The sequence below is a fragment of the Athene noctua genome, chromosome 13 (genome assembly GCF_965140245.1).
Source record: "Athene noctua chromosome 13, bAthNoc1.hap1.1, whole genome shotgun sequence".
Classification (NCBI taxonomy): domain Eukaryota; kingdom Metazoa; phylum Chordata; class Aves; order Strigiformes; family Strigidae; genus Athene; species Athene noctua.
In genome coordinates this window covers 3,134,059-3,154,316 of record NC_134049.1, presented here as the reverse complement: position 1 = coordinate 3,154,316, position 20,258 = coordinate 3,134,059, and the positions used below count along the sequence as shown (strand labels likewise).

The following is a 20,258-nucleotide window of genomic DNA, read 5'->3' as shown; positions in this document are numbered from 1 at the left end:
CACCCACCCCAAAGTCAAAAGGAGTCCATGTACACACAAGTGGAGCTCTGGGCTGTGAAGTTTTGCACTTTTTATAGGTATAGGCAGAATTCTTGGTATGTGAGTTTTGACGTATATATTAGTTCAAAGTATTAACTATACTTTTTGGTTTCCCTCTGCATCCCTCTCCTTAGCGTGCAGGGCCTGAATCCTGGCCTCAGTGAAACCAGCAGCTCTGCTGAGAGGAGAGGCTGCAGCCCAGGCCCAGCCCTCGCTGCTCAGTTGCTAGAGAAGGTTCTGCAGAGTTGGACATTCCCAAATTCATTAACCCCTCTGATGGAGCCTGGATGTCATACAGGTATTAAACAGCTTTAAGTGATACTTGGTTCTAAATATTTGGATGAGCTCTGTGAACTTTACCCATATATACAGGCAGCTTAGAAATGCAGGTAGGGGTTTTCCGAGTGTGATTTTGAGTACAGATACACAAAGAAACAGCAGGGATTTATGTTTCAGTGCTGAATTTAGAAATCTGAAACACCAGAACAAAATTAAAACCCAAAAGCTCCTATTATTTCTTACCTCTAGGTCTCAAACATTTGAATGTGAAATCTCTGAGTTAAGATTAACAGTAAATCAAGTCACTAAGCACTATGATGAATACACGCATTCCTGCTCCAGATATTTTATTTCTCAAAAAACAGCAGCAAAAAAATACACCTTTCATTTTATGTTTTCATTTGCATGGATGAACATGGGGAAAATTTTTTAGATATGTACCTTACTATAATACAGTGTGGTTATAAACACAGAGTTTACGTGGCAGTGAGGGGCAAGGAGGAGTCTGCAGCAACACAAGCAACTCAAACACTGTTAAAAAGGGAGTTTTAATCATAAGTTTTACATCTTCAATTTTATACCTCATTACGTGTCTTCCCACGCTCCATTTACTCAACACAATTTCATGTATATTCAATAATGCCATTATTCCCATTTTCCTTGTACTTGGGCTGGATTTTGCTTTTGATTATGTAACAGTTCACTGGACTTGTGGAATTTGAAATTTTCTGCTTTTTTTTCTATTTAAACAACTATTTCCATCCCAATTATTTTTAACAGCTGTATATCTTTGTTCAAAAAAAAAAAAGTTCACAGGGAATCAGTGGAAAGTATTAAGTGAAAGTGACAAAGGTATTTGTAGACAGAAGTTCATTATTTAGACATTTGTACTAGACCATAATCACTAACTAGAAAATGATTGCAGATAAGATGATTGCTACTGAAAGTTATAAATAGTCTCTGCTGAGCACATGACTATGGAATAATCAATGTACATTAGATGTAATTATCAGCTGAATAACAGGGGAAAAACAAAAGCAAGTCTGTGCTGTGGTGCAGCTGCAATATTGAACAGCTACTCTTTTAAAAAAGATGAGGATGGCCTATATAACTGAAGGGTGTTCATACAAAGGCGCCTGATCTCCCTTTCCTGCACACTCACAAACCACCCTCAGTGAACAGAAAATTATACCAAGGGACCCCCCTGTGTATATCACGTAGCTTTAAATAATCTTATTCAGTCAAACATGGCTCCAGTACGTGACACTTTTAAATACATTCATCTGCCAAAATGTACAGAGTATACCATTAAGCTCCCATTCTCCCACGTATACAAACGGTTATCTCTTAGGCTGTATGAAAGCATAGCAAGAACAGACTGTGAAGACCGTAACTTAAACCTTGTATCAATCTGCTGCTCTTTCAATAAGTCAAAAGCAAAACTTACTGTCATATCCTTGGTATCAGTGACATACATAATGCCACACGCTATGAACGCGTTACCAGCCTTGGACTTAGGATATGTAGTATTGATGTAACGGATGACGGAAAATGTTTCTTCGTCAATATGTGCTACTATGATATTTTCATCAGTGCTTGAGGCATATATAATCCAAAGACCCTTCTCGTCCACTGCTACGTTGAAATACGTCTTCGAGTTAGAAAAGAGGTAGTTACGGCCATGATATAAGGCATTTTTAATTGGCAGTCTGCCCAGCGATGCTTTATCAAGCCCGAATCTGAAACGGGATAAAGTAAGAATTTGGTTTGTTGAGTTAAAAATTCATTTTAAACACGCTGGTTGGTTCAATCAATTCGGAGTACGTTATTACTGATAGGAGCATTGTTGAAAATACTTCAAGGATCATTCTGATGTCTGTTAAGATTAAATAACCACTCAAAGCACCTTCCAAAACACTAGGAGAAAATTCCAAAGCAATAACCAATTTAAAAGGTGCACAAGAGCATGAACTCGCTTTGGTAGGTTTTACTTTATTTAGTCTATGAGCTTTATTATCACTAGGATGAAAGAAGTAACTAAAAGGAATGGGCATGAAAAACCATTAGATACCAGGTGAAAGCCCAAACTTGTGAGATTAAATCTGTACAGAAGTTTGCTTTCTACTAGGTGGGAACTAAAGGGAGAAAATGTGATTTACCGAACCAGCATTAATTCTGGGCAGGTTCACCTAGTCTTAGAGTTCCTCTTTTGAAAACAGTTCAGATAATGCAGCGATTTGCTCAAGTAAACATCAGAAGAATAAAAATTCTACTTTTGCAGAGCCAAAATTCTGACCTCATGCTGGCCTCCCAACAGGACAGCCTGAATGTCTCATCTCTGATGTATAAAATTGTTTTTATTCCTTGAAATTCCTTAATAGGATGATAATCTGAGGACAGCAGCATTGAGCAGCCAAACTGAGTTCCTCTACTAGTTGAAGAGGGTAATCAGCTACTATTAAGACACATTTGCAGTTAGCATTTAATCGCTGAATAATGCAGTGCTTTAGCAAAGGCAGGGAGAGTACGCTCCATCCGTTTCAGTAATGAGGCACATTTCATTGTCTGACTTTGATCTAACTGTAGAGCTCCATTCCTCAAGTAGAGAAAAAAACATAACACAGGAATCTGCTTGTTACAAAAGTTTTCTGAAAAGACAGCCTTAATGACAGAAACATTTCAGATCCAGGAACTTATAATAGAAGGAAAAACACTGGAAGAATTATTTTCTTCTGTAGAAGAGGCGTTGATAACATATACTGGAAAAATCATCCAAAGAAAAGTCACGAATGACTAATTAGATGATTCCCCTCAACTTTTATAAAACTCATGTCTGCAGCAACTCCATATTCCAGCAGCATGTATGTGCAATAAAAAAAGGCTTCAAGGCTGGAGAAGATTTCTGAGAAATGTGTGTTGTCGACCCAGTTAATCTCACTAGTTGCTCTGTTGTTTGTAAATAACCTCAAGCAAGGGCAAGGAGGACAGCCCTTAGCAGGAATAGTCACAGAAATGCTGATTTCTTCAGGATTTTTTTTCTATAAAGAGCCAAGATAAAAAGCATCTCGAGATTCATTAGAAATGTGCAAGATCTGCAACACAGAACAGCCTGTCTTTTCCTCTTACGTGAAAATCCTGAAAGGAGCAGAAAAGTGAGGCTTAATTCCTACGGTTCTCTTCCACTGCCCCAGTCAAGGACACTCTAGCCTAAAACTCCAAATGGTTCAGGAATCTTCTGGCACCCCGAGGTAAACGACAAGACACAGTGTCATATTCCCATCAGCTGCAGGGAATTCGAGCTCCAAACACTTCTCTCTCTGCTCACTAACGTGAATGAAGTCAAGCAAAAGCAACAGAGGTGAGAACGCGTGTTGTGAAACAAAGGGAGAAAGGATGAAGCAATCAATGTCAGGGATCTGATCATCATGAGAAAACCTGCCAAAGTCAGAAAAAGGTCGCTTTACCTGCTTTTAAACATGACAGGAAACTCCTTTTAAGTATTTTTTTCAACATCTGCAAAATGAACCAACAAGGTCCTCACCTGTTCTTTCCATTAAATCAATACAAAAACTCCCAAAAGCTTGTCTGCAGCCCAAAAATCAAGGACTTCGCTGTCACAGAATACACAGTGCCTCATTCTATCTGTGCTGAAGGTAAATAATCTGAAAGAGTGAATAACTGAACAGAAAGGCCATCTCTCAGCAACTTCGAGAGGTTTGGAAAATTCCACAAATAGCCTGTGTTCATCCGTACGTGAAGGCATTTCCCAATTAAGGGTACCCAAGCAAGGCCAGGAGCCTCTGCCCTATCACTGTGGATTGCTTTAGACAGAGATGCTCGTTTACAGACATATAAACAAAAAGCCCTAAAGATATTTAAAAGGAGATTGCCAGAAAGTGGGCTTGTCTCTGGCAGAATAAATATTAGAAAAACCAAGCAGCTTGCTCACATTCCTTGACATCCAAACAAATATAGGAAGGCAGCACTCACACCTGCTTGGGAACAGACATCAAAGTACAGTAATGTTCTTGGCTCAAACATCAGAGTCGTGTAAGAGAACTTGAAAGCAGATGCAATCTTTCACTTGCCCTTGGACTGTCTGTCTTTGGCTCTTCCCACAAGATGAGACTTCGGTTTTGATTTGTATTGTCTGTCTCTGTCCTCAGGAGAAACTGAAGAAATAAAGATGTAATTCCCAGTTCCAGTTCAGGGAGATATATCAGGAGAGTTGTAGGAACTTCTCATTACAAGGAAATCAAAGAGTGGAGCCACCCCTCCACAACGGAATGTGCAATTCACCAGGTCGCCACGTCCTCAGGTGGTGCCTTCGCACATTCCTCCCCGCCAGCAGCATTAACTCAGCCCCTGCCAGCTCGGAACGCTCTGTCCGAGAGCGAAGCACGTGGGTCAGACCCCAGGCAGCTCTGCAAAGGCAAGTTCCACAAGTGTGCTACAACCATAGAACCACTCACCGGTGTCCCACAAGCTGCAGCACAACTAATTCTCACTCTGATGCCGGTAGTTGCACGGCTTGGTATTTTTTAAATCAAATACTTTTTTCTGACCCCCGAATTCCATAGTCAGCTCCCATTTATTTCTCATAATTATGAACATAGCAAAGAATCCAAGTGCAAGAACACCCACAGCAACGTACCCTGTCATAGAAACCCATGAGAGCCCAGGATAGCCAAAAGAAAAATCTGTTGGCACCTCTGCACATGGCATCTTGTTCATCTGGAGGCCCAGCTGTCCTGTCAGTAGTAACTACTCAGGTTACCTGCTCAGACTCAAGGCTGAGCAATGCTTAAAGAACTGACCATCACAGCAGAGTAACCGACCTGACTACCCTCCCAGTTCCTCTCCTCCCACCGCATCTGCACACACAGGTGGAAAGCTGGTGGCCCACATTCTAGTTACAGAGCGGAAAGAATTAGCTTTTCTGTTCTGGAAAGGACTCTGAACCATTCTTCATATTCTAGATAGGACCAAAAAGAAACATGAAATGGTACAAGGAAAGGGATCTGCTTTTCTGAGGTGCACCTCTGTCACTAACCCATTGCTCCTCCTTCCACAACACCACTTGCCTTACACCAGCTATGTCTGACTTACTTCAGAATGACGTTGGTTCCTCCCTCTTGATAGTACAGATGATTGTTTTGTACTGCATGACCACATCCATAAAAGAATCCTGTGATGTTAATGACCCTGTAGCTGTCATTCAGCAAGGCATTGTAATTCTCATATTCTTTTACAGAGTTTCCTAAATGAAGCAGAAAACATGAAAAAAGGACTGTCATTTGGTTCATGTAATTTTGAAATCTCTACCTGAAAATTCAGTCTCTACTGGAACTCAATCTCAATCGAATACCTGACAGACAACAATTGCATTTATGGTTTCAATAGTGATTTAACTTGCTGTAACGTGATCAAATAATTCAGAGACAAACACCAAAGAAAATCTAATAGAGGTGGTGTTCAAGGGCCTGCTTCCCACAGACCTGATGGGCTCTAACACTGAACACCATTAGGGAATATACGGAAAATATTTCTTTTTTCCAGTTAGGTCCTTGAAATTCTCCTGCACTAAACATAGCTCATGCAGCATCTGATTCATTTTCAAGCCTAGCTAAATAAAAAAGGCAAAACTCCTAACTACAATTTAGGGAAGTAAAGCCACAGGAAACTGTTGAAAGAAAAGAATAAAAAGGCATGAACAACAGACATTTCAACTTGGTTAAAAAAAACTAAAATCCTCAAACTATTTTCAAAATCTGATGTTCACTCTCAAAATATCTACAAATGTAGTCAATTGTTATACAGGTAATATGGAAAATATTTTGAAAAAGATGTGGGTAAAAAAAATCATACTTGATTAGCAATTGTTTAGGTTGAAGGAATGAAGAAAGCAGCATTAGTATAACAACTGATTTTTGATCAGTAACTACTACTAGTGTACCTGAAAAATGCATGGTAAGCCAAATCCTTTCATCACTTATATTGGCAGGTTCCCGCATCCAAGTTCCAAACGTTTGCTGTACGCTGCCAAAGTGAACAGGACTTCCTACAGATGTTATGACACATTCTAGTAGAGAAAAAGAACATATCCATTATCTATCTGTGACATTAAAACAGTAAGTAGCAGTTAGTCACACTCTGTAGCAGGTTACCAGCTTTTTTTGAAGGACCAGGGGCTCTGTCTTCAGCTCTTCCAGCCAGGGTGTCATCATTTGGTACAGCACATGTCTCGCCTAGAGTTGAGAGAGAAAAGGGTAAAACATTTTTCTATATTTGACATGACAGATGTGCACATCAGTGACGCCACTAAAATAAAGGAACAGCAACTGGGATATTGTTTCATCTGGGGAAAAAAGCTTAGGTTAGTCTGGTCAAAAAATGAGACAAAAAGAGGCTTGCTCTCACTTCTGTGAAGGAAATAAAGTGTTTGGGCAGGTTTGTTTCCTTAAAGCTGTCAGCCTGACAGTCAGCTTTGAGGGGGAACTAATTTTACTCAAGAGATTTAAATTCCTTAGCTGTGAATTTCTGAGTAGCTACTTGGAAAGAGAGTTGCCCCTCTCCTTCCATAACTTCAGACAACTGCAACAGCTGGCAGCTGGCTGATACAGTGGTAATATCAAAAAGCTTTCTTAGGAATGAGTGATGGCTAAACTCAGAAGCTTCATGCCCAAATCTACAAACACCAGCAGAGGAGGTCTGTTCTGTAGGCAACACAAGTTTTGCTCCTGCTGTTAATGCCCAAGACAGTAATAAAATCCTAACAAATACATAAGAATGCAGGTCAGTCACCCATGCCATTAAAGCAGCAGTATGAACCACTAAGGGAAATCATATTCCTTACACACATAGAAATGGTCCATATTAAAAACCAATAAACCCCTGGAAACATTTTTCCCCACCCCTCAACAATTGAAAGAGTAACTGGTTAGGCTTTCTCTTAGCATTTACTGTTAAAACAATGCCTGAATTATTTATGGACCTTTTCTATAAATCCAGCTCCCTCTTCTGCCTTTAAAACAATGCAACACCTTTCAGTTTGCTTAGAATAAACAACCAGAGAACAGTTCTCAGCTCTTTGCTGAAGGTATCCTGATTTCACTGTAGCCTTGTTTTCTAACTGCATTCTTAACTTTCAGCTCCTTACACATTTCACACTGCTTGACATGCAGGATGCAAATTCTTTCCAACATGCATTTTCGGACATACATTTCTGTTGTTGCTTTCTAATACATTTCTGGGATTTAAAGGGCTGTGATGAAGTTTAAATGAGAAAGGTAGTAAAAATATGAAATAACTATCAAGTAATGCTGAAAGGGTACCATGACATTCGGGGAAGAAAGGACAGATTATAGTGCATTGTTGTTTTCTCCTTCAGGTTATATCCTCTCCTTGTTTGTGAAGAAGGAAACTACTCCAAGAACAACACATATTTCTCCCACCCACTTATGTAGGACATTTGGTGATATGACACAGAAAGTCTGTAAGTGATCACAGTGCAGCTCTAAAATAAGGCCCAAACAGTCCATCCAACCAAGGGAAGATGAATCCCTATAGCTAGAATCTAGCAACCCCTCTAGATCCCCTTCTAGCTTCTGATCTCAAAGTATTGTCAAAATACCTCAAAAATGAACCCATTCAGCAGAAATTTTAAGTTGCAGTGCACAAGTTAATTTTCCTGGGCTGAGTCTGACAGATACAGCTAACTGAATGAGCAGTTCTCTATACAGTAGTTTATCTTAAGACTGTAGAGCAGGCAAGGACCAGGTCAGTGTCTGCAGTGAAGTCGGGGGCACTATTTGTGTTTGAGAGTGTTTGCAATATTCTCTGATGACTTTCAGCTGCATGAAACGGAAAGCAACTAAGACTAAAGAGATAGTTCTCAATCAGAGACTCTCATGTGAACTTTTCACTGCTTTCTTTCCACCAAAAAGAAGAGAAAATATTCTACTGATTCCTATCATAAAATATTCTGGCTGAGAGTTCATGGAGTTTGCAAGACATCAGAAGTATTGATTTGGTGTGTCTGGGGAGGGTGAGAAGGATGGAGTGAGGGAGTGTGGTGCAGGGATCTCTTGTTTCTTTTAGAATTAGCTAACAGTACCACTGAGATCAAATACACCTGAGCTTCCAACTAATTATTCTCTTCTCTTAAAGTAGTAAAGTTTTACCTGATTGAAAATCTAATTTAAAGAAACCATTCTTGCATTCTTATGTAATAAGTTAATTACAGTTGTAAATCACCATGTGTATTCTCTTTTCTTCAAAGGGATATGAATATTTAATTACAAAAGCTGGTTTATTCTTTGAATTTTGGTAATAAGTTCTCACAGCCTACTGACTCATAAAACGTAAATGCTCGCTGAGGAAGATCTCATCTTTGCAGAGCTATTTGAGTGTAACTCCCATTTGCATGCTGGGAGTTAAAAATCTATCAGAAATCCATCAGACAGCTTATCCTCCAAAGCACTTCAGTCTGTTTCAACACTTGAGAACAGGCTACCTGAGTAAATGGCCCAATTGTATCTTGTACAACAGTTCATGCATTTCTGAATTTCAAACAGGATGAGATTTCTGCTCCAGCTATCTATTTGCCATTGTGAGGAGGCTCTTTGGGCTTTGTTCTGATACTTCAATACCCAGAATCTCCTGACTGAGGTTCTTACATGCCCCTACAATGACAATTACATGCTATATTAAAAGTAAGAGGCGGAAATAACTGATACATGTTCCACCCAGTATTAAATATTCACTAGTTAACAGCATTTATAATAATAATCTTAAAAAAAGAGATTTTTCATCTCGGCAAACTTCAAAATGATGGTGACATAAAAACATATCACCCTATCAACGGTGAGGCATTGCTATGGTGTAGGCCCAGCCAGCAACAAAACACCACACAGCTGCTCACTCAGACACACAAATTGCTCTGCTTGTTTTACACTTAATAACTGCATGTAGTTCTTGTGCTATTCCCCTTCAGTACAGCTGTGAAGAAACTACATTCCCAGTTAGCAAAAGAAACCCCACTTCACCAAATATCGTCACAGATAACTCTCTTTTCCAGAAATCTGAAAGATTAGTAGAGACATCCTTTGTTATTCTATTCACCTGTCATTCAGGACACAATAATGATAAATAGCAACAATGGAAAAGAACTCAAGATCGCCCTGCTGCAAAACTTATATATTCAAATGGACACAAAAGTCCCAGAGAATCCTTTTGTATTCCTCCAGCTTTTAGAAGTCTTAGCTAGTTCAAGCTTGCTTCAGTTCTGCCAATGACCAGGCAATTTCATTCCACAGAATACAGTGAAACGCAGCCTAACAGGTGTTATATTTACATGTAAGATTAAAATCCAGCATTTTAAAAGCTAAAAATTTCAACTGCATTTCTCTTACTTTGTAAATATACCCCATGTAACAGAAAACACCACATATAAATACTTTGCTTAAGCATTATCACAGCGTGATTAGAAGAGTAATATTCTACTGGAGATAGTGTGCTGCCTTATCCAAATCATATTTCAGCAGAACACCTGAGCACATGCTCAGCTTTAAGTTTGTGCAGTTTTACTGATGCCAGCAAAATTCAACACGTGCTTCCTGTTCCGTGAGACTTGGAGCAATGGGTTTAATGTCGAACAGAATCTAGAAAGAACACTGGAAAGAACTAACCTGTGCATTTGCTGCTGTATATGCTCTCCTGAAGCTGTGCTTTACCTTTACGTCTTCCCGGAGGCCCTGGGGGTCCAGGTGGTCCAGGGGGCCCTGGGGGTCCAGGTTCACCTTTTGCACCTACGACCAAACCAGAGAACAATGTCATGGGCCCCGCAGACAACCCGCAGAGAACAGCACGTGTCCATACGATGGACTTGAGAAGAGAGAGGCTGTTTTAGAGATCTCTCCAAGAGGTTTCTGTGTACAGAAATACAGTGCAATAAACTCAGTGGGATGCGGTTTGTTAGAAGGTGAACCAACACAGAACTTCACAAGTCGTAGGACATCAATGAAATTTATCTGTCTGGATTACAGGCACATTAGAGAGTCGTAAAGCACTGTTGTCTTTTAGTTACTGTATTCTAAGACCTCGACTTCAGATGCTACAGTGGTATAATTTTACCCAGTTTATATATATTTGTGGCTGCTTCATGTATTCCTGAGTGGAAATCCACCCCTCTTTTTCTAACAGAAAAATAAAACTGCACTGCAAGAGAGAGCAGGAGGAGGTCAACTCCCTGGAAGTGTGCTACAAAGGGTGGAATTCGTGTACACCTCAACCCAAAGCCCAAGCAGAAACATTTTTTGTGAAGACTTGCATTAAAAAGAGAACATAGTCTCCTGGGCAGAGCAATACTCAGACTTCACTGTGGATAACACGGTTATGCTCATTGGTCCTACTCTTGCAGATCACATTCATGCTTCAGAAGAAGAGTATATCTTTTTCTGTCGAGTATACTGTTAGAAGACAGCTCCTAAGAGCACTTCTTCCTACCTTCTAATATCACATCATTGTTTGCATCTCCCTTTTCACCCTTTGCTCCTCTTGCACCTTTTCCTCCTGGCATACCGTCCTTGCCAGGGAAACCCATTTCTCCAGGTTCTCCTTTCTGTCCTTGATCACCTTTTGGTCCTGGGACACCTAGAAATAAAAAGCATTTCAATACCATTCCAGTATTAAACACATCAATCAATATATATATATATTTTTTTTAATAAAAACCATACTCACTCTAGTTGTTTATTTCACCTGTATTTAACTGGGTAGCTGTAAATTCGTTCTGATTTCAAAACAACACTGTAACCTAATACATAGGGAAACTGTGTACAATCCATTTGGTGCAATTAAGACATTCGGTGATCTCTGAGTTTCAAACATGAAATGTACAGACCTGAGCCCCGTTACCATCGTCTGGAGAATTTCTGGGTAAGTAGGAATACTAAGGGAAGATGTGAAGCGATATATTCATTTCACATTTGTAAGGCATTAAAGGAGGCCATTGTCACAGTTCCTCTGGAGTTTTTCTTAATTACTCTCTAACATTACAACACACATTGCACTTTTAACATTTTTCACTGTCCCAACAGAGTATAGATACAGCTATCTAGTAACATTTTCACATGGCTACTAGAAATCTCCCTCTGCACTTGTTGGAAGCATGATTAATTCACATACTTTTTTGCACTTAGCCATAGTTATTATGAATCTGGAACCAAAACTTGTAAAATATAACAACTTCCACCACCAGATGTTGGCAGGTTGAGGGAATGGAAATATTCTCACAATAACAGCATTTACTAGCAAGTTCAGAATGCTGACATTCAATATCTTTAATCTGCAATATTCTATAGTGTACGTATGCTATCTTCCTCACTGTGGAGTAAGTCTGAAGTAAGCTACCAAAGCTTAGTGCAAGACAATGAATGCTACAGAATTCTGTAACATGCAACATCTTTGTAAACATTGAAACCCTTCTCCCTATACAAAGGTCTAAAAGTAACTACATCTGAATATAACAGTAAGAACGGATTACTTTTTCAAACAAACAACCCCCAAAAATACCTATTTTCCCTCTTTTTCCATTTATTCCTGGTTCTCCCTTTTGTCCTGGTACACCTGGGGCTCCATCTGATCCATTGTAGCCAGGCAGTCCATCAAGTCCAGGAGGTCCTGAACAATCCAAACAGCGTAACTGAATTTTCACTGTTAAAAGCAATTTATGCTTAAAGCTATTATGCTTACATATTGTATGTTTTTATCCTGAGACCTACAAAATCCTCTAACAGCCCATTATGTTCTCCATGCCAATCCTCCTTGAAAAAACAAAACAAACAAACACAACCCCCACACACACACACTCACCAAACCAAACAATACAAAGAACACCCACTCACAAACAAAAAACTATGAAACCAAACTTAAAGGTAAGGTGCTTTCTTGCCCTGGCCTTAGGAAAAGAAAACTGACTGAAATGAATACTGCACAGGTTTTGCATTAAGGCCGGCACGGATCGGCCTTTTGGATTCCCTCCAAGGACAAACACAGCAGAACCCATCCTCCTTCTGAATTTGGCAGTGACTATAACATCTTCCACAGGCCACGTAAGTTTTAATGTTGCTTATGATATTGCCCAGACTAATCTAACACAAGAAAAGCATTTACCTACTTGTCCAGAGTACTGCAAACCATGACTGGTTGGTAGAGGAGACATCACTCCCTCTGTTGCTACTTGAAGCCCCACAAACAAAAAGTACCTCATACTTTTCCGATACAGAGAATTGTTCTAAGCAGACCCACAGCTAAAGAAGCACAGAAAGCAGGCAAGTAACTTACCATTCCTACAGCCTAGCAACCACGGGTGAGAACTGAGAGTTAAGTAAGAAAGCAGGAGAAGTTATGGGGGAGGTAGGAGGGTGGAATCAGTAACCAATGTTTTTTAAAGGTAGGTTTGTGGTGTTAAATTATAATATCAGTTTTCTTGGGGGGGATTTTATATATATACACTCATCTCTTCAGCTAAATACTACTGAAACAGTCCTAATTTCATCTGCTTTTGATCAAATATGTTTTAGTAAATCTGAAACTATTCTACTCTCTCCACTAATGTCTAAAACTTCCACCCTCTCAGGGCACGAGCTGACCTAAATACAAAAATTAAAAAGGCTGGCAGTCATTCAACCCTCCCCCATTCTAATTAGCAAAGGAAGACTATTCTATAAAAGATACATTTCCATGTTTTGTACCAGCAACTGTTTTAATTACCAAAAAATGTTACCGCAATTGTCCAAGTATCTTACCTGGGGGACCGGGTGGGCCTACAACAAGGAGAAGCAAAAGAAGACAAAAAAGAAGGAATTGTGAGTTTAACTTAGCAAGAAAACAAAAAGCAATTTCAAATCGAATTGATTAGCATTAGATCAGAACAGTAAAAAGGGGAGGAAAGCCCCTCAAATTTCAAAATGAACGCCTATGGATTTAATGGCTTTGTATTATAAATAACTATTAGAGCATTAGCAGAAAGTCAGACTTACTGAAAGAGCATCCTTAAAAGCAGTTACATATAGACATACTGTTTTTGCTTTTTGCAAATTTCAGTTGATAAACGTTTGACAAACAAACACCTCTACAATGTAATCACACTTCAGGGGCTTAAGTGCCTTTACAATGCCATGGGTGCAAGGCATCCAACAATCATTACATTTCCTTTAGAGAGTGTTCTCCAAGATCCCATTACAGGAGAAGAACAGCAGCTTTACAATGCTGATGAATGTCACAGTTAAAACTCCTGTTGAAAATACACATTGAAAATACGTGCTACACTTCTCCGTGTTTAAGAGATATTTCATTGCAGTCCAGGAATCAGACTATTTAAGTAGAAGAAAAAAAAAATAATTTAAAAAGTCTTGTCATTCCTATTAACTACATCTAAATCACAATTGGGCTTGTCACATGTCATTGTTCTCCAGACTGGACCAAGCTCCCCACAGAACCTCATTGGTGTATTAGAAATTGGACTTGCTTCAGTTATTCAGCAAAATCTGTCTCACTCTCTCTGACCTAGTTCAAGTATAGGGCCTTAATGAGAAGAAAGCAGAGTGGGCAAGAGTAAAGCAAGAGTAAACGAGAAAAAATTTGTTACAGAAACATTATCTTATGTGATCCCCAAAACACATTAAAAAAAAAAAAATTTACAACAACAACAAAAAAATCCACAACAGGAAAAGCAGGTTAGGAAAAAACAAAGAAAGGTGGTAGTTGCAATTAAAGAACCAAATTAGTTCTGTGAACGTTTTTATCCAGCCAAAGTACCGTCTTGTTTCAACAAAACTCTCTACAACAGAAAATAACGGTAATTATTATATTTCCCTAAAGATGACAATTTTCAGCATTAATTAGAAAGCCTTATAAGTAAAGTGAAAATCATTTTATAATACCATTACAGCAATTATCCGTTTTAATCAGTACAGGCTGTAACATCAGCTAACATCTTCCTGCCAATTTTCCAGTAAATGACCATATTTTCCTCACTACAATGTTACATCCATTAGTGCGTTCCATTACTTCCTCAGCTCAAAAACTGAGGCTCTTGATTATCCAAGTTAAGAAAGGTGCTTGCAAAGTAGCAAGTGTCACAGAAACCTATAGCAGAGAAAGCAAATAATACTGACAAAATTTAATAGTTTCAAGACAGCAAAAAGCCACAGAAGGCACCAAGTAGTGTGAATTCAGAAGTCTGGAGACAAAGAAACAAACTTTTAGGTTGTCTGTGGTTCAGCCTCAGTTGCAATCAGAGCTGCTCCACAATTTCAGTAGTATTTAGTGTCTGTACGTACTATGGTAATCCACATTCACACTGAAACCCGTTGAGCCAAATGGACTGTACGGCCATCTGACAGTACAAACCACACAGCAAGTGAAGCATTTTCTTAAACTCATAAAAAGTGGCTTATTTCTAATCTTCTCATTTCCAAAAAGAACACGACTCAGTCTGTTATAGACTTCAAAGCCGGACCATAGCCCTTAAACTGGTTACTACCTGACGTTCTCTTTCCCAAATCTCATAGAAACTTGTCCCAGCCATCAGCCATTCCAACTCCTCACTGGTGACATGTGAAACCCAATGCCCTGTTCCCATGGTCCAACACAGGGGAGGCAAACCCATTCCTCATCTAACTCTCACTCCTCCACAGTACTTACAACTAGAGAAACAAGTTTTTACACCGTGTATGTTCATCCCATGTTAGCCTTGAAGCGCGGGGACATACGCAAAAATACCAAGACTAAACCTCAACTCGCATTCTAAACACCCAAGTCTGTATGATTTGTTTATGAAAACTACATGGGAAAGAAACAGCTTCAAGTAACATCACCTGAGCTCCTTAAATTCCAGAATTTATAGTAAGTAGGTATACTTAAGTCCCAAAGTAGCACCTTTTTTTTTTTTTTTTTAATAAATAACCTAATTGAGATGCAAATGCTAATAGCATAAATAGCATAGTTCCTCACTGACCTCAAGTTCTTTGAAAACATTGTAATCCTGTATTCCTGAAGGAAACACAGGGGTAAGGATAGAGGCAATGAACATACCTGTTAAGCATATCCCTTTTGTGCTGTTACATAAATCCACCATCACTCGGACCTAATGTTGCAAAGAAAGTAAAGTTGAAAACAATGCAATGCCACAAATGTACGTAGTTTACTTTGCCTACAGAAACAATTCCAAACAGAAAGATACAACCATCCACTCTGTGCTTGCAAGAATAAACTGTTTAGAACCACCTTAACATTGTGACACCATCTCTCTCTTCAGGCAGTGATTCTCTCATAGAAATCTGTTCAATATACCTCATTTTAAACTTTACCGAAAATATGAAAAAAATATTGGGCAGACAACTCCATACATCATCTAGACACTAAAGTTCACACATTACTGTAAAACACGTGTGGTTGTCCATACACTGAATCTATCAAAGTTATTGAAAGCCAACATCAGCCAATAAAAATTACATTCAATTTCACTTTATATACGTTTCAAATGACGGATATTTTTTCCGGCATAGCATATCCAGTGAGAAAGATAACCTACGGTCCAAGTAAACGATTTCTTACCTTGGAATAACCAAAATCTACAAATGTGGAACGAACCTCTGTTCATTCAAAATACTTCACCCCAACAATGACAGACTTTATAAAAACCAAGCTGGAAGAGACATTCTTACAGATGCTTTTAATCTAGAGCAGACTAAAAATAATCAATTAAAAAGTCATCTTTACAAAATACAGGGGTTTTGGCAGGGCAAACATTCACTTTACATGTCCTGCATGCCGAGAGTCAACACTCTAAAATGTTTTGCACTCATCAAAACATCCAGCAGAAATGAGAATATTATGAACATGAGCCCAGGAAGTACCTCAACTCTTTGGGGAAGTCTAATGCTTCAGAAAAAGATTATTATTTCGGGGCTATGCAATGTAAGATAATTTATGAACTGTTTACCCAGAGATACACATTTATTAATCTCTGTACAGTTACTCTACTTACAAATAATGGAATGCACTAGACCCAAAAAACAAACAAGTGCAAGTCAATCTGAAACGCAGACTGATGTTTAATCCTAGCAAGGTTATTTGCTAGTCAATCCTTATTTTTAAAATGAATGTATCATTAGCTTCAAGTGACAAATCTAAGAGATTCAAATAAAGGACAATTATTCTGATGGCAAGTATGCTAAAATCAAACTATATCAGACTACGGATTTAACTTCTGCCAGATACCTACGGAGATTTTACTGTATTCCAGACACTGCTGGTACAGCTCTTTGAATTCAAAGTTTTAGACTAATTTTAAATTCGTTGATAAGAGCTGACTGGTTTTGAACATCAGAATTCGCTTGTTCTCTTTCCCCTCCCCCCCGCCCTCAAAAACACTTGGCTCCTACCCTGTAATTTGTAAAACAGACGTTGTCCATTGTGCTCTAATTCAAAATGCATTTTAATCTAAATGGTTTCGTTGAGGTTTCTGAAGCGATTATAAATTGCTTCGGGGCCCTCCAGTTATCTCAGCAGCATTATTTTTACCAGTCAGTGCAATTCAGGTGACAAATAAAAACCACGGCACTCAAGGAGCGTGTTAGAGCAAACAGGCTACAACAGAACCTCCAGCTTCTCTGTGAGAGGTGAGTACACCAGTCATGCAACCAGCCGGCATCAGCTTCGCCATGAAGAAAAGCTACAGATAAAAGTATCATATTTAAATGCTAAAAACAGTTTTCTCATGAAGAAAAGGTGAAAAGAGTAAAAAAGACAACCTAAACTATGAAGCAGATAATTAGATATCCATAAGCCACCACCTCTTGCACTGTCTTAAATCTCACTTTGAGACTTACTGCTCACAAACTTATTGGACTGTTCCCCTCTCATCAGCCTTTCTACAGCAGCAGATTTGCCAATTTCCTGGTTTATTCTCTTACAAGATTAACATATATATATTTATAAATACATAAATAAAGGGCCAGAATCAAAAATAAACTCATGGTATTAAACCTAAAATATGTTTTTTGATGCCTAGTTATTTCAAAGATTCCTGAACAGTGGCCACAACAGATCTCTCTGATCAGTGATACCTGCAGGAATCTCTCCCTCCACTACAAGAGAGATTCTGCTCAGGCAAAACCTCCATTCAGGGCTCACATGCAACACAGGCTGGAGAATCATCGTTCTATGGCCCAGCAATGCAGCAGGGATCATCTCACCGACTGTAAGGAGCTTCGTCTCACGTGAAAAATGTATTTGAGTCTTCATATTACATTAGTGGGAGTTAGATACAAAAATGCAGGGGGTGGAGGTCGTGCTTGAAAACGTTTCTAAGGACTTTTTTTCCCCTTGAGCAACTGGGTCTGCACACACTTACACATTCTTCTGAGAAGCCAGAATTTAAAATATTTGATGGAAATTTTGTTAGAAGAAAAAGGCACCACCCTCACACACCCCACACGCCCCCAGCAACTCCCTGCAGGATACATACATTTAAATGAAGCACACTGCACACAGCAGTAGTCTCAGTGGTGATTTATCAGAGGGGCTGCACGAGCAAATTGCCACGTGCTGTTAAAATACACACTGTGTCACTTGGTGCTATTTGGTGAGGGCAACAGAATTCATTTAATCCGTACGTGCTCCCTAACGACAGCAGAGTAGCATATTTAACTGCCACTGTCAGTATTACCCAGACATCCAACTGCTGCTAACGATTTCAGTCTGAGCACCTAAGAGTAAACGGCATTAAGAGTGCTCAACCCCTGTCAGGATGTGAATCCTTCCTCTGATCATTTTATTTGTGGATCCCTTAGACTCAGAGAAGCGATTCATCTTGGATGGAACAAAATGAGCTGTGGCTGCCAAACACAAAGATGATTTCTTAAAAGAAATGGGAAAAAGTTTTAACTAAATGTTCTGATGAACAGTTTATGTGCAGAACATTAAAATATTTCACTGGGGCAGCAAATCTTTTAATGTTAATCCCTCAAAAAAAAATTCTCAAGAAAAGATACTGTTTTTTTTCCATAATTTTTTTTGCTATATGTTTCTAGAAAGTCATTTAAGGTTTCAGATTTGAAATAACCCTGCTCAGTAACAGTAACTTGAGAATTACAGCTCAAAAAAATAATGAGATATATTCCACTGTGATCTAAAATAATGTTTCATTTTTTTTCAAACTGCCAAAGAGCTGAAACGTCTGTTATTCACATTAAGACCACTCTGAGTACAAAACCGTGTGGTTTTACGACTACGGAAAATTAAACACTCCAGTGAGGTCCATTGAAAAATGTTGCTACTTTGGTAAGTGGAATTAGAAGTTAGAACCAAATATCCACTTTCAGTTCTGCCTCTCCAGAAAAAGACATTCTTTGAATTGCCAAAGTCTTGTACTAAACTCAAAGCACAAGAACATAAATGGCCTTAGCTAAAGAAACCCCAGAATTATTCGTTCTAAAACCTGAAATAATCGCAATATCAAAACTCTATGCTACAACCACCCGTGCTCTACAATCTCATTAGCTCTAGTATTAATGTTACCACTGCAAAGGCATCATTGCAATGGTTTATTAACAAAAATGCTAGCGGAACATTACTGAAAAGGTGTTTTCTGTAAATTTTTTAAACGAGTAATACTAGTTGTGTCAGGAAGAGCTTGAGTCACCTTCTGGTTTTTGGTGGGCCTAGGCCTGCAATCCTTACCGGAACAGAACTTCCACTAAGGTTCCCTCAGCAGTAATATTTTTCTTGCGTTTCTTCTGACTCAGACCTTAAAAAGCTTTTCATTTCTATTTGCAACGTTTCAACGACGTGACCTGTGCAGTATTTCAGCTACCCGCCCTAGTTCCCGCCAAGCCAGCGTCACCTTTCCCGCCAGCGCAAAACAACCAGTGCAGCTTTGCCAGAGAAAGGCCGTACGGTTCTCTTCTTCCAACCCATCAAACAGCACCTTCAACTTCGCGCTCGCTGCAAGGCCTCGACGGCTTTGACGGAAACGCGATGGTAAAGCCAAACGCCGCGGCGACACGTGCCTGGGGCCTCGCCTGAGCCGCTGGGTGGCGGGAAACACCTGGGGGGCTCCGGTAGTGGTGGGGGGGGATGTAAATAACCTGAAAGCTTGCCAGCCGCAGGCCCGGCTTTTTACCGCAAGCGAATTTTTCCGGTTCCGTTAAAGCCGCGCCGCCCACAACCTCCGCCGCCCTCGCCTCCGCCAGGGCCCGCGGCCCGGCCCCGAGGCGCCCGCCCCGCCGCGCCGCGCGCCCCCTACCGGCACGAGGGAGTAGGTGAGCAGCAGCAGCAGCTCCTCGCTGCCGGCGCGCGCGTGCCCGCGGGCGCGCTCCCGGCGGCGGCTCCGCTTGCTGCGCCCGCGCCCGCCGCCACCGCCCGCCGCCACCGCCGGCTCCGCTCCCGCCGGCAGCGCCGCGGCCCGCGGGGAGCCGGTGGCCTCGGCCGGCAGCGCCGCCTCCGGGTCCGGGTCCCGGTGCCGCAGCGCCGCGCCCAGCTCCCGCCACTGCGCCAGCAGGAAGAGCGTCCCGGCGGCGCTGAGCGCCGAGAGCAGCCCCACGGCGGCCAGCAGGCACGGCAGCGCCCGCCCGCCCGCCGCCTCCATCGCTGCCGACGGCGCAGCCCGGGCCGCCGCCGCTGCCGACGGGGAGGGATTTATCCCCCCCGCGGCCCCCGCTCCCCCCCGCCTTCCCCTCCCGGGCCCGTGGGGCGCTGGGGAAGCGGCGGGGGGGGGCCCGCTGCCCGGCCCTGCCCGCCCGCACGGACCCAGGTGTCAAGATTCTCGTTGACTTCGTCGCCGACCGCACGCTCAGGCTCCCTCCTTACACAGACCAGCCCTTGCTGGGTGGAAAACATCCTGCGTCCTTCCCTCATCACACTCCACCTGC

General features: G+C 40.8%; 1 protein-coding gene across 1 annotated transcript; it reads right to left on the bottom strand.

The window, feature by feature from the left end:
* Positions 1 to 14: 14 nt before the first annotated feature.
* On the bottom strand, positions 15 to 20,009 carry GLDN (gliomedin). Its single transcript, XM_074917064.1, has 10 exons — positions 19,634 to 20,009; positions 15,418 to 15,469; positions 13,128 to 13,145; positions 11,893 to 12,000; positions 10,825 to 10,971; positions 10,008 to 10,127; positions 6,486 to 6,566; positions 6,275 to 6,400; positions 5,428 to 5,578; positions 15 to 2,057 (listed from the first exon to the last, which is right to left on the bottom strand). Exons 1-10 carry the CDS (start codon positions 19,973 to 19,975, stop codon positions 1,598 to 1,600), a joined length of 1,605 nt encoding a protein of 534 aa, XP_074773165.1. The 5' UTR covers positions 19,976 to 20,009; the 3' UTR covers positions 15 to 1,597.
* Positions 20,010 to 20,258: the final 249 nt, after the last annotated feature.